This window comes from Carassius auratus, chromosome 18, assembly GCF_003368295.1.
Source record: "Carassius auratus strain Wakin chromosome 18, ASM336829v1, whole genome shotgun sequence".
Taxonomy (NCBI): Eukaryota; Metazoa; Chordata; class Actinopteri; order Cypriniformes; family Cyprinidae; genus Carassius; species Carassius auratus.
The window spans coordinates 4707885-4723286 of record NC_039260.1 but is presented as its reverse complement, the minus strand read 5'-3'; the positions used below and the strand labels follow the sequence as shown (position 1 = coordinate 4723286).

At 35.5% G+C, this 15402-nt stretch overlaps 1 protein-coding gene across 5 annotated transcripts in view; it reads right to left on the bottom strand.

The window, feature by feature from the left end:
• Nucleotides 1–15402, bottom strand: part of pclob (piccolo presynaptic cytomatrix protein b) — a 73971-nt gene that overhangs the window by 3800 nt on the left and 54769 nt on the right. For 3 of the 5 annotated variants that reach the window (XM_026287185.1, XM_026287184.1, XM_026287189.1), the window contains 15 exons: nt 13339–13365; nt 11169–11257; nt 10761–10836; nt 10415–10540; nt 8664–8772; nt 8468–8535; nt 7830–8038; nt 7640–7690; nt 6926–7056; nt 5956–5982; nt 5309–5402; nt 4648–4719; nt 4103–4364; nt 3260–3454; nt 626–731 (listed from right to left, as the gene is read on the bottom strand). In XM_026287185.1, the coding sequence (XP_026142970.1) occupies nt 626–731; nt 3260–3454; nt 4103–4364; nt 4648–4719; nt 5309–5402; nt 5956–5982; nt 6926–7056; nt 7640–7690; nt 7830–8038; nt 8468–8535; nt 8664–8772; nt 10415–10540; nt 10761–10836; nt 11169–11257; nt 13339–13365 (1642 nt within the window). The remainder of the gene's footprint in view (nt 1–625; nt 732–3259; nt 3455–4102; nt 4365–4647; nt 4720–5308; nt 5403–5955; nt 5983–6925; nt 7057–7639; nt 7691–7829; nt 8039–8467; nt 8536–8663; nt 8773–10414; nt 10541–10760; nt 10837–11168; nt 11258–13338; nt 13366–15402) is intronic. The other 2 variants (XM_026287186.1, XM_026287187.1) reach the window with 2 other exon arrangements.

Below are 15402 nucleotides of genomic sequence, written 5' to 3'. Positions count from 1 at the left end.
CAAAAAAAAAAACATCCTGATAAAAATAAATAAATTGCACGTTCACGGAAAAATATTAAACACACAACTGATAATAAAAATGTATATTTCTTAAGCACCAAATCAGCATATTAGAATGACCTCATTTTTTTATTTTTTTTAAATTAAAACAGAAAACAGCTATTTAAATGCATTAACCTTTAACATTAACATTACTGACACTAATTTTAAAAGGTAGTTTATTATTTAATTTATTCTCACTATAATCATACTACTACCCTACTGTTTATTCATTATCTCTTTTGCTGATTAAAAGAAAAAGGTTAGTGTCCCAACATGTATTTCACAGAGTATTTACTCAGAATTCATTCAAAGATTATTAAAACAAACAAACTGTTTTTAAAAAGTATTGGCACTATCACTGCTAATCCAAGCCTGGTCTGGGTTTCCCAACAGCATCACAAGCTTATCATTGAAACCAATGGAGCTACAATGATCTTAGACTAACACAGCCCTGGTTATAGGCCAATGCATATAATCTTGAAACAGACAAATATCATCCAACATATCAATTGATCTACTGCATACACTGAAATCCACAGAATACAGATGAATTGCATTTACAGGAGGGAACAGGCATACTTACAGCTGAGGGACCTGAAATATAGCACTGTCCACAGTGTTAGTGCCCATGCTTTCTTCACTGTCCAGAGTGTATGCATCTCCATCAATCATTCTGTGTTTTGTTTTATCTGTAGAAATACACACATACACAAACAGACGCTTAGACATCTGCCATATTATGCAAGCGACTCATTATTTACAATACTAACTTAAACACAATTTGTGACCATGGACCACAAAACTAGTCTTAAGTGTATGCTTTCCATTGACGTATGGCTTATTAGGATCTGACAATATTTGGTCGAGATACAACTATTTGAATATCTGGAATCTGAGGGTGCAAAAAAATCAAAATACGGAGAAAATTGCCTTTAAAATTGTCCAAATGAATTCTTAGCAATGCATATTACTAATCAGAAATTATGTTTTTTATATATTTATGGTAGGAAATTTACAAAATATCTTCATGGAATATGATCTGTACTTAATATCCAAATTATTTTATTTTGATAATTTTGACCTATACAAAGTTTTTTTGGCTATTGCTAAAAATATATCTCAGCGTCTGATTTTGTTGTTCAGGGTCACATTTATGCAAAAATAATGGGTATGCACTTAGCACACAAAGTTACATATGGACAGAAAAGATAAGAGAACCAAAAAAGAGACCATCACAGTGAAATGAAAGTTAATGCTTTTAAGTTAAAGTTTTTTTTTTATACATATTTAATGTTAAACATCGTTTTAAAAACAGAATACATTTTTATGCAAATATCATGGCTGCCTTGATTTTAGATTTAAACATTTTGGTGTTTTGCTTCTATACTGGAGGTGTGATTAGTGCTGAGTTTATTCTTCTATTCAGAGAGAGGGAGGAGTCACATGTCTCTCACCTCCTCTAGCAGAGATCCCTCCATGATGGTCATCTGACTCGATACTTTGCTCTCATTGGCTGGAAGATGTTGTGTGATCAGTGTGGGGCCAGTTCTGCCTTTAGATGGGGCTGTCTCTACATGGACTCATCCAGAGATTGCATAGTTGCCCTCACATGAAACCAGCTCATGATTTTTACACACCACATTCATGCGGACATAGATATGGGTTTGATTTGGGGGTAAGGTCCTGGGATTTTACTTGCAAGGGGTAATGAGGTAACAGAGGGGTTCATCATGCTCTGGACGTCAGTGTGAAGATTTTTACAAATTTAGCATCTCTATGACTGCAGGAAAGGTGTGTGCTGTACTTTGAGGGATTTTTTTTTAATGCAACAAATGCCTCCTCTGCTACTATAAAATTTGCCGTATGACAAAAAAAACCACACTAAACCTGAATATCTGGCATGACATTTTATCTGGGAAATAAAATCTTTGATTCCTGACCCAAGTTTGACTTCAGCTGAAGGCAGGTTTGTGATATTCGATTGAAGGGTGGGAGTTTAACAGACATTGGTAGTTTAAATAATTTAGGGTTTTTTTAGGCTTTATTAAAAATGAAGATCTTTATAATGAGATCATGTCTATTTTGCCACTAAATATGCAAATGTCAGTTTAAATGCTGGGAGGTTTAAAAAGTACTTTAGAAGAATAAAATGTTTCACTTATTTTTTAAGGAATAGTTCACCCAATAATTCATATCTCAAAAATGTACTCACCCTCAAGCCATCCAGGATGTAGGTGAGTTTGATTTTTCATCTAAACCTAAAATAAGTGTTACAAAAATTGCTCGCCAATGGATTGCGAATGGGTGCCGTCAGAATGAGAGTCCAATCAGCTGATAAAAACATAACAATAATCTACAAGTAATCCACACACTCCAGTCAATCGATCAACATTCTGTGAAGCAAAAAGCTTTGTATTTGTAAGAAACAAATTAATTGTTAAGGCGTTTAAACTGTTTAAACGGTTAAAAATTGTAGCTGTTGTTTCTGGTCAAAATACAAGTTCTCCAGTGAATTTCTTTGTCCAGCAAAAAAAAAAAAAACCTTCCCCTGTGGTCCTCTCACATCAAAATCTACCAACACATTGAGGTTTTTCTATTGTAAACTGTTCTTGAGCTTTGCACATTTCTCCCTTGATTCAGATGAGACAGCTTTTTATTTTATTTGTATTTATTTATTTTTTCTGTAAAAAGCAATATTATAGAATATAGATATATTTTCTGGAATACTAGTGGATTATTGTTGACTATTGTTTTTATCAGCTGTTTGGACTCTCATTCTGACGGCACCCATTCACTGCAGAGGAATCATTGGTAAACAAGTGATATGATGTGATGAAATTTCTTAAAATCTGTTCTGATGAAGAAACAAACTCATCTACACCTTAGATCACCTGAGGATGAGTACAGTTTCAGATAATTTAACATTTTGGGCCAACTATTGCTTGAATAGTCAATAAAATATTTTTTTTATAAAACATTAAGTTACATGTTTTCATATTGTGGTTTTGGGTTAGTCTTTAATTTATATTTAAAAAAAGATGAAAACGAAAACTAAACTAAATGTAAAAAAAAAATATGTATCAGAAAAGTGAGGATGAGAGGGAATGGAAAATAAATAGCGGAAGAGTGCATGAACGAGAGGGCAGACAGAAAGGAAGAAAGAAAGAAAGACAGAGAACAGATAGGCTGTGAGCTCATGTGAAGTAGTAAGGGTTACTTGGCTGGAATCGGGCCTGTTGCACCGCAGCCTCAGCTGCAGCGATGGCGTTCCCAGCTTCTTCCAGGTGGGCTTGAGTGACGCTGCCTTTGCTCTGACTGCGTGAGGGGCAGTGGGAGCGTAATTGACCCTCAGAGGAAGATTTGGAGCTGCCGGGACTACTGTGAGACTTTTCTATTGTAGGGACCTGTGTGTCTGTGAACATAGAGTACAAGCACTCTATTAATCCAGAACCGATGCCAAATGAACCATTCATCTCCTGTTCAAAGGTTTCAAGTCAGTCAGATGTTTTTGTTTTGAAAGAAATACTTTTATTCCGCAAGGATGCATTAAACTGATCAAAAGTGACAGTAAAGACATTTGAAATATTACAAAAGTTTTCTGTTTCAAATAAACAAAGTTCTTTTGAACTTTATACAGTATTCGTCAAGAATCCTGAGGATTTTTCTTCTTATTATTATGGTTTCTACAAAGATTAAACATTAATAAAGTAAGAGATGTTTCTTTAGCACCAAATCTGCATATTAAAATTATTTCTACTGGATCAAGTGACACTTAAGACTGGAGAAATGATGCTGAAAATTCAACTTTGGCATAATGAATAAATTACATTTTAAATTCTATTCAAATAGAAAACAGTTCTTTTAAATTGCAATGATATTTCAAAATTTTTAACTATTTTGATCAAACAAATGCAGCTTTGGTGAATGTAAGAGACTGTGTAAAACAAAAAATAATAAAAAGTACTGGTTCCAAACTTTTGAATGGTATTCTAAAACATGTTGCACTATTTAGCACCTGTGTGATTAATGTGTGTATTTTTGTTTAGTATGCATGACCTACCTTTAGCGGGGTCAGGGAAAATGCCATGACTTCGGCTCTTGATGACAGAAGTTTTAGGGGACTGCTGGTTGCCCGGTTGCCCTCCTTGACCTCCAGAACCTCCTGGCTCTCCAGGGCCTCCCTGACCTCCGAGACCCCCAGAGCCGCCGGGCCCCTGTGGAGGATGGGTTCTTCCATGGTGAATACTCTCGCTTTGCTCCTTTAGAGGGTGCCAGCGAGGCGTGTTATCCAGCTGAGCCGTGTTTGAGAGATCAATGAGCACCTAAAAAAACAACACAAAAGTATTAAAAAATGTGTAACTCATCTGACTTCATAGACATTTCTGTCTTCTATAAACTGTTCTTTGTTGGATAATAATATAAATAGACACTGACAGAAACATAAACTGACTTAATAACAAATTTCATAACTATAAACCCTGGAAGAAAAGACAAAATGCTAGCTAACATTAAATCACATCTAAGGAATTATGCAAATGATGTTTATCTCTGCCATCATTGTGTGTGTGTGTGCACGGAATGACACTTTTATCTTATAACACTCACTTCTCCCAGGAAATCATTTGAGGAATATCTGTCATAATCCCACACAGTAACCTCCAGAGTTTTCTTCTTCAGCTGAGCCGAACACACACACACACACACACACACACACACAAACATTTTCAGTCAGATGCAGGAAAAAAGACATAATTCATCAAGGCATAAACATCTTTGAACAAGAAATCTGTGACTCAGTAAACAGCATGACAGCAAAACTGGGTCAACTTTCAGAGTTTTCAAGCATGGAATGCCAAGTTTGGATTGAAAAAAATGGGACACATGGGGGACGTGACTGTGATGTAACTTCCCTTGTGTTTTTGACTACTTTAATTACATGTAAAAAGATCTGGAATAGGAAATAACTATATAAAATCAGATCATTTATAAGTAAATGCATAGGCACAGAACAATTGCACATTTACAGTGATAAATATGAAAACATAAAAAATTAAGAGTAAATATAAATGTATAGAATTGTTTTTAAATAATATAATTCAAAAGATTCACATGTTCATGAATTATTATAATATTTATAATTTTCTAAACTTTCCTTAAATGTTTCCCTAAACCTTTACACAGTAGTGTGTGTGTGTGTGTGTTTATATGTGTGTGTATTTTTTATATGTATAAAATATACATATATAATAATGCATGTCGTACTTACCTGCTCCAGATGGATGTTTTTATAAATAACAGTCTGGTTCCACTCTGGGTTCTGAGTCTTCTGGACATACTTAATCCTTCTCTTATTCTCAGCACTGTGAGGTTATCATGTGGAGACAGGATACAAGGAGCAATAAACTTAGATGATGGATTTCAAATGTTTATGTAGCATATTTATAGCCACACTTGAGGCTAGCAGAGTTTCATAAAAAGATGACCTCACAAGAGGCAACACCGGTGCATCTACGGTCCATGCCACAAATGATGATAATGACATTATCAGATCACAGACTAAAATGTGGAAAATTCTATATTTACATGAGTTTATGGGCAATCTATGCAAGCATACAGCAGCACTAGACTCTTACAATGAGCTGGTGTGAATTTGCACAATGATAGAGTTGCACATCTGTGCTTAATATTTACTGACTTCAAGGGAATCATTTCAAGAATTTATTGACATCAAACTAACTTCAGAGGTAGAGGTTGCTTTGAGGTAGATCTGAGACACTGCACAGATGACGCAGTAGGCTTCACCACATGAATGACAGCTAGATAATGAAAAAAAAAAAGGAAATCCAAACACACACACACGCAGACGCACCAATGAAAAAAACGAAATGAAAAGAAAAAGAAACACCACGCTACCTTGCGTTCTGGACAACCATGACTTGGCTGAACCATTCCGGAGATTTGTATGGAATGCAAAGTAAAAGTAGACAGACAAACAGACAACAGTCAGAGAATCCAAGGAAGGGTCGACAGAAACCCCTCAAAAACGTTGTGGTCCAGGTGGAGTCGTGGCTGTGGGGCTTTTAGAGCCAGACAAAAGGATCATTTGTGCAGGTAATAGGAACTAATCTCATAAACACTGCAGATAAGGCCATTAGGAGATGGCAGATATAGCATTACACACCCCATACTGGTGGAAGCTATATCGATTGTGCTTTCTCTGCAGTTCGAGACACTGAGCTTAATAACTAGGTAGCATGTTAAGAGAGGAAGGCTAAGCTAATAAAAATTGACTTTTCTAAGGAAGATCTCTTCCACTTTAGCCTTCCAATAAGTCATTTCTGTACTAAAGAGGTGAGGACTTCTGCCCATGAAGGGAGACCTTTAAGCCCACATGATATGCAAGTTTTTATCAGTTACATTTTATTATTATTATTATTATTATTATTACTATGCCATCCAGTACTTAAGTTAAGCATATTTTACATTTTCGTTCCATTGTAATTATTACGGAATACTTTGTAAATGGGTACAACGGAGCTACAGGCGCACTTGATATTGTTTTGCAGAATCTTGATATTGAAGAAAAAATTTATTTTTAAAAGGCCAAGAGAAAAACAATAACAGGTGCTATTCCAGAAAAAAAAAAATTAAACTAAAAAAAAAAAAAAAAAAAAAAAAAAAAAATTCAGACAATAAATCAACCACAATTACAACATTTATATATGTGGACAAGGACAAAAATTTAAATAAATATACGTAGTACATACTGTAGAGACTCATTTCATTCTTCACTCTTACTCTTATAACTTTAACACACACACACACACACGCACACGCACAAACACACACACACACACAGAATTGTGTGCACAGGGATACTTACCCTCTCCCTGGCAAGAGATAGACCTTAACGAAGGGGTCTGTGTATCCGTTGTTTTCTCTAGGAGCGAGGTTTCTAGCTTGTAGCACGTGAACAATCAGATTACCCATATTCCTGTCATAGTTGATTTGAAGCTGAGGAAAAGATCCAGTATGAGATAAATAATACCATAGATAGTCTATTCAATTTAATATAAATTTAATAGAGCAGTCAATACTAGAGTGAGTCAGTAAGGCTGATAGATCATAATAAAAGCAAAATATATTCGATTTTTTGTGCATTTTTCATTTATTTAAATCAATTCTTATTAAAGAACAGTAACAGTTTAAACAACAATAACAAAAATTTCTCAAAATTTGTTTTTTTCCTAATCTTCTACACTGCACACTTCTGCATTGTTTCATCCTGCACAAAGTTTTGTTCACACATTAAATAAATACCTAAATAATATGACAAATATCAATTGATATTCTGTTACAATAGATATTGCAAAACCATTTACATGATGTTTACATTATGTTTACAAAATTGTAAACAATATTGTTAGCTGTCTTATTCAGATAAGTAGAATGGGAATAATGACTTAATCTGGTTATGGCAATGTTTTACACGTTGCAAACACAGTCGAAACACAATCATGCAATTTAAATTATTTTTAGAATAGTTCTATACAGTACATATAAATTTGGTGATTGTGAAATTGGTGCACAGACTCACTTGTATTTCACCAGTGATTGGATGTGGTTGTGGCTTCAGAACCTCTGCTGACTGAAAAACAAAATGATGAAAAATAAATCCCTGTCTGCTTTAAATCAAATTTTCAGTTTCAAAATGTAGACTCAGCACTTGGTATATGCTCCATATACAGTATTTGGCATCTTCGTGTACATTTTTACAAATACAGCACCTTGCTACTATGGCGCTTTTTGACAGAAGGGGAGCCGGGTTGCCCAGGGCTGGGGACCCCACTGGAAGCGGCAGATCCGGTGCCAGAGTGCAAGTGTCCTGCTCTCTCCAGAGCAGACAGCACAGAGGCAGGAGCCTGCTGCTGTGAAACCTTCTGCAGCTCTGCGGCCAGCTGCTTAGGGTCTATACCTGGAGAACGCTGATGCTCACCTACAACACACACACACACAAAACAAACCCGTTTCAACCACTGTCAGTAGTGCAAGAATTTTGATGCACACACACCATACGAACACACAGATTCATGACCTGGAATTGAGTGCTAAGGAAAGCTGTAGGACAGGAAGTCACAACTTCCAGTTAAAATAGCAAATAACCATTTGTACTACTGGTTTCATGCATATTAGCGGGACCTGGATTTTAGCCTGCTTAAAAACTCATCTTAGAAGCCACTGAAATATGTTTGCGAAACATAAGGCAAGTTTTTTTTTTTTTTTTTTGTGGATTTTGGACCCTGTCCAAGACCAAGATGGCTGCAGAGTGGACTGATTTACCTTTTAGTCTGAAAAGCTTATTAAAGGCAGCAAGACATGTAAGCACAATATGATGGGAAGAATACAAAATATTGGAGACACTCACCAGCTCTCAGCTGAGTATGGAGCTCGAGTTGTTGGGGGTGTTCTGTGCTGGAGAGCATGTTTAGATCTCTAAACATGAGTCAAGATAATAAATATATTAGCATATTGATTTAAAGATCAAAACCTTTAACATGCTTATTTTTGTTGGAGTTGGACTAAAGTGGGTCTTGAACACTAAATACATTATTGTAACTTACAGGCGCACACATATTTCTGCCTCTCCATACTGCTGTCCCAGAATGCTTTGCACTTCTTCATATGTCTTTCCCAGCAGAGAGATTCCATTCCATTCCAGAACCTGCATTCCTGAGGAACACAACACATGCCTCAGAACCGAGAAACATTTATTAGGTTAGAATAGTAAAAACAGATACTCGCAGTGCACCTACGCCAAAAGTAAACATTATTTGTCTGCATATTGTTATGGAAAATACTAAAGAGTGGTGTTGTTTATAAGTAAGCTACTGTATGTCTACTTTTAAAAACCAAAAACTATTATGATAGATTCACACACAGATAGACGGATAGATGCATTTGTGATTCTGTAGGGAAAGTTCAGTTAAAACAATCACTGATTTAACTACACACAAAAATAGCACACACACTTTTTCAATAGCATGCTTCCCTGAGCTCTTCACTCACTACAAGAAAACAGTCCTTGAGCATCAGAGACTGAAAACAAGTGCAGAAAACAGAGAAGGGGAAAAAAGCCTCACTGCAAACTCAAGTCCACTTCAGGCCAAACCCCGGGCACTTACACAAATGAAAGCGAGTCTTCAAATAGGTCTTTTGCATTCTGAGTGCTTCAGAGGCTGATAACAACAGGACATCATTCAAATGTCTGTTCATCTCCACACAATCATTCCCTTCAGTGTTCACTCAAAAACCTCTCAAATGTTCAGCAAGTATGTCAGTCATATCTCCATATTAGTCTGCAAGATTAGCACTAGGCAAAAACCATTATTTCAGCTTTGAAGTTAGTATCTAAATGATTCATGCATAATTGGGAATCCGATTCGGCTCATTTTTTGAAAATACTTTGTGCTATACAAGTGAAGATTTAAAATAATCTTCAAAAAGCTTTAATTTTAAAAATGCTGTGATATTTTCCCTTGTTATTCATGAAAGGTATATGTGATCATGGTAACAAATTACCAATGTGTTTCGCTTGGCTAAATATGGACGATCTCTGTTCTATTCAATATTAAACATGCATAAGTTATGTTTCTTAGTTGACGTGCAAGCATATGAGTATGCATTGTGCAATTGTGCATTCATTTGACTCTTGGTCCAAATAATATTGCTACAGCTATCAGATATTAAATCTGCGCTCTAGCACATTTTCCACTGTAGCAGCAGACATTATTTTACTGTATCAAGGGAAAAGCATACTTAAGATAGAGAACAGCTTGTGTAATCTGCCAGCAGATTGGTGCTTGCATATTTCATGGATGAAACAAATAAAACAGACAAAAAGATTTTACACTATAAAAGGAAACATTTTAATACGAAGAGTCTTTGCTAAAATCATGAGTTATGAAAGAAAAAAAAAATCAAACAAGCAAAAACATGTTCAGGAAGCTGAGCTATTCTCAGAGGAGCTCATCTAAATTGACACAGCATGCTGAGCCAGCATTGGTCAACAAGGAGAGCAATCATAGCTCAACAATAGCCATCCCGGTTAAAATGAGAAATGGATTTCTAAATTAGGCACTTTTCTCTTTAAAAGAATACTGAATGCTTAAAAGGAATTATTTTGCTGATGCTTGCTTTAAAACACTTAGTAACATGACCTTTAAGAATTGAAAAATGCATGAGACAAGTAAAACATTTTTTTTTTTTTAATCAAATTTACTTATCACATCTATTTCACATCATTAACCCCTTCCTGTCTGCAAGAAAATGTTACTTGCTAATGTTATCTGGTTGACTAATTGAAAGTCCTTACCTTCCACAACTTTTCCCATATGTTCAGCACATCCTCCTGCTGAAACCTTAGCGATGTAAGCTCCGATCTCTCCGTTGGTCCCTGGGATCTCTTTACCACCCACAACTCTGATTCCCAGTCCACTCCCTGAATTCAGATGGGTTCAGTTTAGCTGAGGAATAGCTGAGTAACTGGATTCTAATCAGAGTATTCTTAGCATAATTTTAAACATGATCTCTTCATCAATACGGTGGTCACAAGATAGATTACAGTTGTTGTTTTGCTTTCCTTCCAGGAATTTAATTTGCAAGCCTAATTGACTACTATTCGCTGTGTATCTTGTGGAGTGATTGCTATGAGAACATACCTGAGACGGTGTGGTCCTTGGGGTCCCGTTGCAGTTTGATGCGGGTGTGTGGGAAGGGGTAATGGCTGCCTTTCATCTACAACAACGAAAACAATTCAAGTAAATGAAGAATAGCTGAAGTTCTAACAACACTTTTGCAAATGAAGTCTGGTGTTCTTTCAAGGATAGGTGCCGTATGTGTGTTTGCATGGTGAATGTGGTTTAAGAAGAAAATGTTCCTTGAATAACATTCAGATTGTAATGGTTAGCCGTACAGTTTGGGTTGTGGATAAAACATTTATACTGACCTATAATTATACAGATTTTGAGATTTTATGGTTAAAACTATAGGTATGTTGTTCCAGAAGTGTTTCCAGGAACACATCCTACTTGGGGAAAATCATGTTCACACTGGGGGTGTCACTTTACCTGTCTTCTTTCTGGCCCGGGTTCTGGTCCACCACGTCCCTGGCGGGGTTTGTCAAACCAGTCTGTCTCCTCATGCTGAAGGTGATATGCTAGAAGACAGGAAGAAAGCATCCACTGTACTATCACAAGAGACAAAACTGTGGCATGTGTCCCACTCCACCACTTTTCTCCCAGACAACCATCCCTTCACAACCCCCAGTTGGGGACACTTCTTTGCCAGAGTGTTTGAACTGACAGGTTAATGGATTTGGGTCAGGGCTTCCAAGAACAATATCTATGTTTCAAGGGTTGGACACTAACCTCACTTCCACAAGGTCTAAAATCAAGTGTTTGTTTAGATAAATGCTAAGTGTATTAAGTAGCCTGACCCCTCTGGGGGAAGTAGTGACAGAGGATGGTGAGGGCAGAAAAAGCAATGATCTGAGACATTTGTCGAGGCATGCACACATGATCATGCATGCTGTGAACAGGCTACATGTCATGCGTCGAGAATTTGATAGAGGACTGCTGTGGCAACAAACCACAGCAGATATACGCACATACACACACCATCATACAAGAGTGTGATGATGAGATGCCTTACCAAATGTCTGATGATTAGTACATTTTCTGTTAGTATACTCTCTAGTACACTAGTTAGCATATACAATTAAAACACTACTCCAACAAAACCACAGCATTTGTTCTATATTACCAGACTCTCATGATACTAAAGCAATTTACTTATTTAAAATTGCAATCTGCAATCCAAAAATATAGTTTCTTAGTATTTTCGTCTTGTTTTTCTGCAACAATTTTAAAACATTCTTAAAGATACATTTAGCTGAGATGCGAGTCCTAAATCCTTTTAAGCATAAAATGTAATTATATTTTGTGAGATTCATCTGAAAATAGGTACACTCTTAAAAATAAAGGTTCCTAAAGAGGGGGTTGGAGTGATGACCTAGAAGAACCATTTTTGGTTCCCTAAAGAACCTCTCAGTAAACAGTTCTTAATATAAACACTTTTTTTCTTATTGTGAAGTATGAAGAACCTTTTGTACAATGGAAAGGTTTAATGGATGTTAAAGATTTTTTTATGGAACCATCTCTGCCAATAAATAACCTTTATTTTTAAGAGTATAATATAATGTTTTATATATATTTTTTAAATATGCAATTTTGGCTCTCAGCTAAATTGATCTTGTTTTATCTTAAGAATGTTTAGATATTTTAATTGTAAAAACAAGGCAAAATACCATTAAAGACAAGGATTTTTGCAGTGTACTTGTTCTCCTCTACAGAGTCGCAATGCTTATATATAAGATTTGTATCCTATGAGACTGGATATAGGCTTGCTGCTGTTTTCTAGCACTTTCTTTAAAGAGATTGGGAATTCCTAGAATAATTCATAACTCGAGCTAGGGCAGACATGTCAGCACATACCTAAAATAGATCAGGCGAGCAATATCTTCTGTTTTGTTTACTGGGTATTTTGCATAACCTGCAGGTGCCTTTATTACAATACTGTGTAAGTGAAGCATTTTTTTATTCATGAGGCAGCACTACAGTATGCCACAAATCATCATTTAACTCCTAATAGAGTGAGAAGAAAACTGACAACTGGATCTGTCTGCAGGCGTTTTTGCAATAAAGAGCTTGACGTGCTGTCCTTCTGCAAGGAAATGTCACCTTAAATCAACAGTGCCTTCACTTTATTACCAAAGTTAGAGGATGCATTGACCATGGCGAACCTATGGCCTATGGAAAGCTGACATTCTGGCAAACAAGCTATAAGAAGGACATTTCTCTCTAATTACCTGTATCCTACATCACCAAAACAGCACCCTTGATCTGTATTTCAGACATCAACTAGTTTCAAAAGATTCCATTATATTAGTGGCATTTTGGTGGAGCAAGATAAGTTCATAAAGTGTTGTTTCCTGATGACACTAACTTGTTGTAGGAAACTTCTGCTATGCACACATTTATACTTGTGTATGTAGACATGTATGTGCCTCGGTTGATATGATCAGGCCATGTCGGAGAGACCTTGAAGTGCAGTGATAATGAACACCAGGATGGGTCTGAGGTGCACCACTGAGAAATGCCCGTCACTCAAGACTATGGCACACATGAAGTAGGTTTATGCTTAATGATATTTTGAAGGTTGTTGAACAACAGTTCTCACCTTTCACATTCCAGCTAGGACCTCCAGCTGTAGTACAAACATTGCATTTCAGAGAATTCATAAAATTAGCCTTAAAACACACTGTTACATTTGGAGTGGAAGTGGATGATGTACTTTTGCAAATATATAATTCATGTAATTATCTCATTTTCTAAAATACATAAAGCGCACACCATTGTAGTCAATATTTTACTATACAGAGAGCCTTTAACATACATTTTTTCAGTCTGTAAGGTAGGCCCATAAAAGTAATGATAATTCAATATAATAATAAGTTTAAGATGTGTTAAAAGTATACATAAAGCTATACAGGCAATTATTTCTTTACCAATACTGCCATTGACGTTCTTATGTAAATGTCACAGGTTCAAAACTAACTAAGCTCTATTGACAGCATTTATGGCACATTTGCAGAAAACACATAAAATATGTTTAAAAGTAAAATGGGTGGATTTAAAACCACTGTATTACTTACGTGTGTTTATACAAACTGAGACTACTGAATGAGCTTTTTGAACCTTGAATGTTGCTTCGGAATAGGAATCTTATATATTTCTGATATTCTCAAGACAGAGGCTTGTGTTATGTCTGTGCAAACCCAGCAGAGCATTTACTGTTGTAAACCACTATATATTTAAACTTTGCACTCTGTTTGTTTATGCCATCTTTACACCTAGCTTATGTTAAACTTTTCAAACAGTTTGACATTTAACACAATATTACACTATGGAGTGGATTTTAACATGTGTCTTGGCATTGAGAGTGCCATAAAAGCACTAAGATTAAAAATATGTTTTACAATAAATTTGAATGAAACATTATATTAGCCAAACCATTTGTGTAATGATCTCACATATTATCTATAAAACTGACCATCAAAACACGTTAATACCTGGGTTATTCTAAATAGTTATACTTTCATAATGTTCACTACAATAAAAAGTAAGAAATTCTTCATGTAGCATGCAATATGTTTTTAAATTCCCATTGATAAGCCATGCAAATAAAAACTGAAATAGCAAGCATTTATTGAGGATGAAAATTGGAAACATTCTAAAAGAAAATTGAAAAACAAACGAGTTACAAGTAGTAGATTTGGTTGTAATAGACAACTAAGCTATAGTGAATGTATGTTATAACCAGATTAACTGCTAAATTTGTCTAAATTTCATGCCATCACTTGTTAAAAGCACTGAGTTCAAAGTTCACTACATTTATTCTATCATCTAATTTGTCCAATCAGTGTGGTTACATACTTGCATTTTTGCAATATGAAATATTCTGAATTAATGAAAACTAGACAAACTGAACCAGGTACAGTACATGCATGAATATAACATGAGAATGTCTTCACACGAAGACAGAGGTTTACTTATGATTTACATAAATGGCTTAGTATCCCATAGCTTCTGGAAAGTTAGCGTAAAATACTGGCAGCTAGTAGACAAATTTATATTCAACCAATCAACTGCAGAACTGTTTTTTTTTTTTTTTTACCATTTATATAATTCATAAATAGAGTACTGCCTTCCTAAGATAACCAGTCACTAAATGATTCTGACAGAATTATAGGATGTTGTAAATTCATAGACTAAAGGCAGATCAGTCTCCTCGTCAATTGCAGGGCTGTGATAAATAGCACAGGCACGGAGTGTATAATGAATTGAAATATCTGAATGAGTAGTTTGGAAGATCTTCTTAATTGCTTTTCTTCTTATATGCATATGACAGAACAATAATTGCAAAGGAAACAATAAATTTCCTTTTGCATTTAAGTAGCATGCAAATTCATTAAGAAAGACAAGGCAAATGTTTATAAATAAAAAAAAACACTTATGTATACTGTACATATGTAGATGAATATTTAAATTTAAGAAGATGACATCATGCAACTGTAACAGCCTACAAAGTGTAGGTTCCTAGACAAAATCCTAGACAAAATTTTAAAAGAGTAAAGGAAAATGTGACCTTTGAATTTACACACAGATATAAATAATGCATTCAGAGCCATACAAAAGATGAATATCAGCAGAAGCTAGGGCTGATAACAGATCTCATAACAAA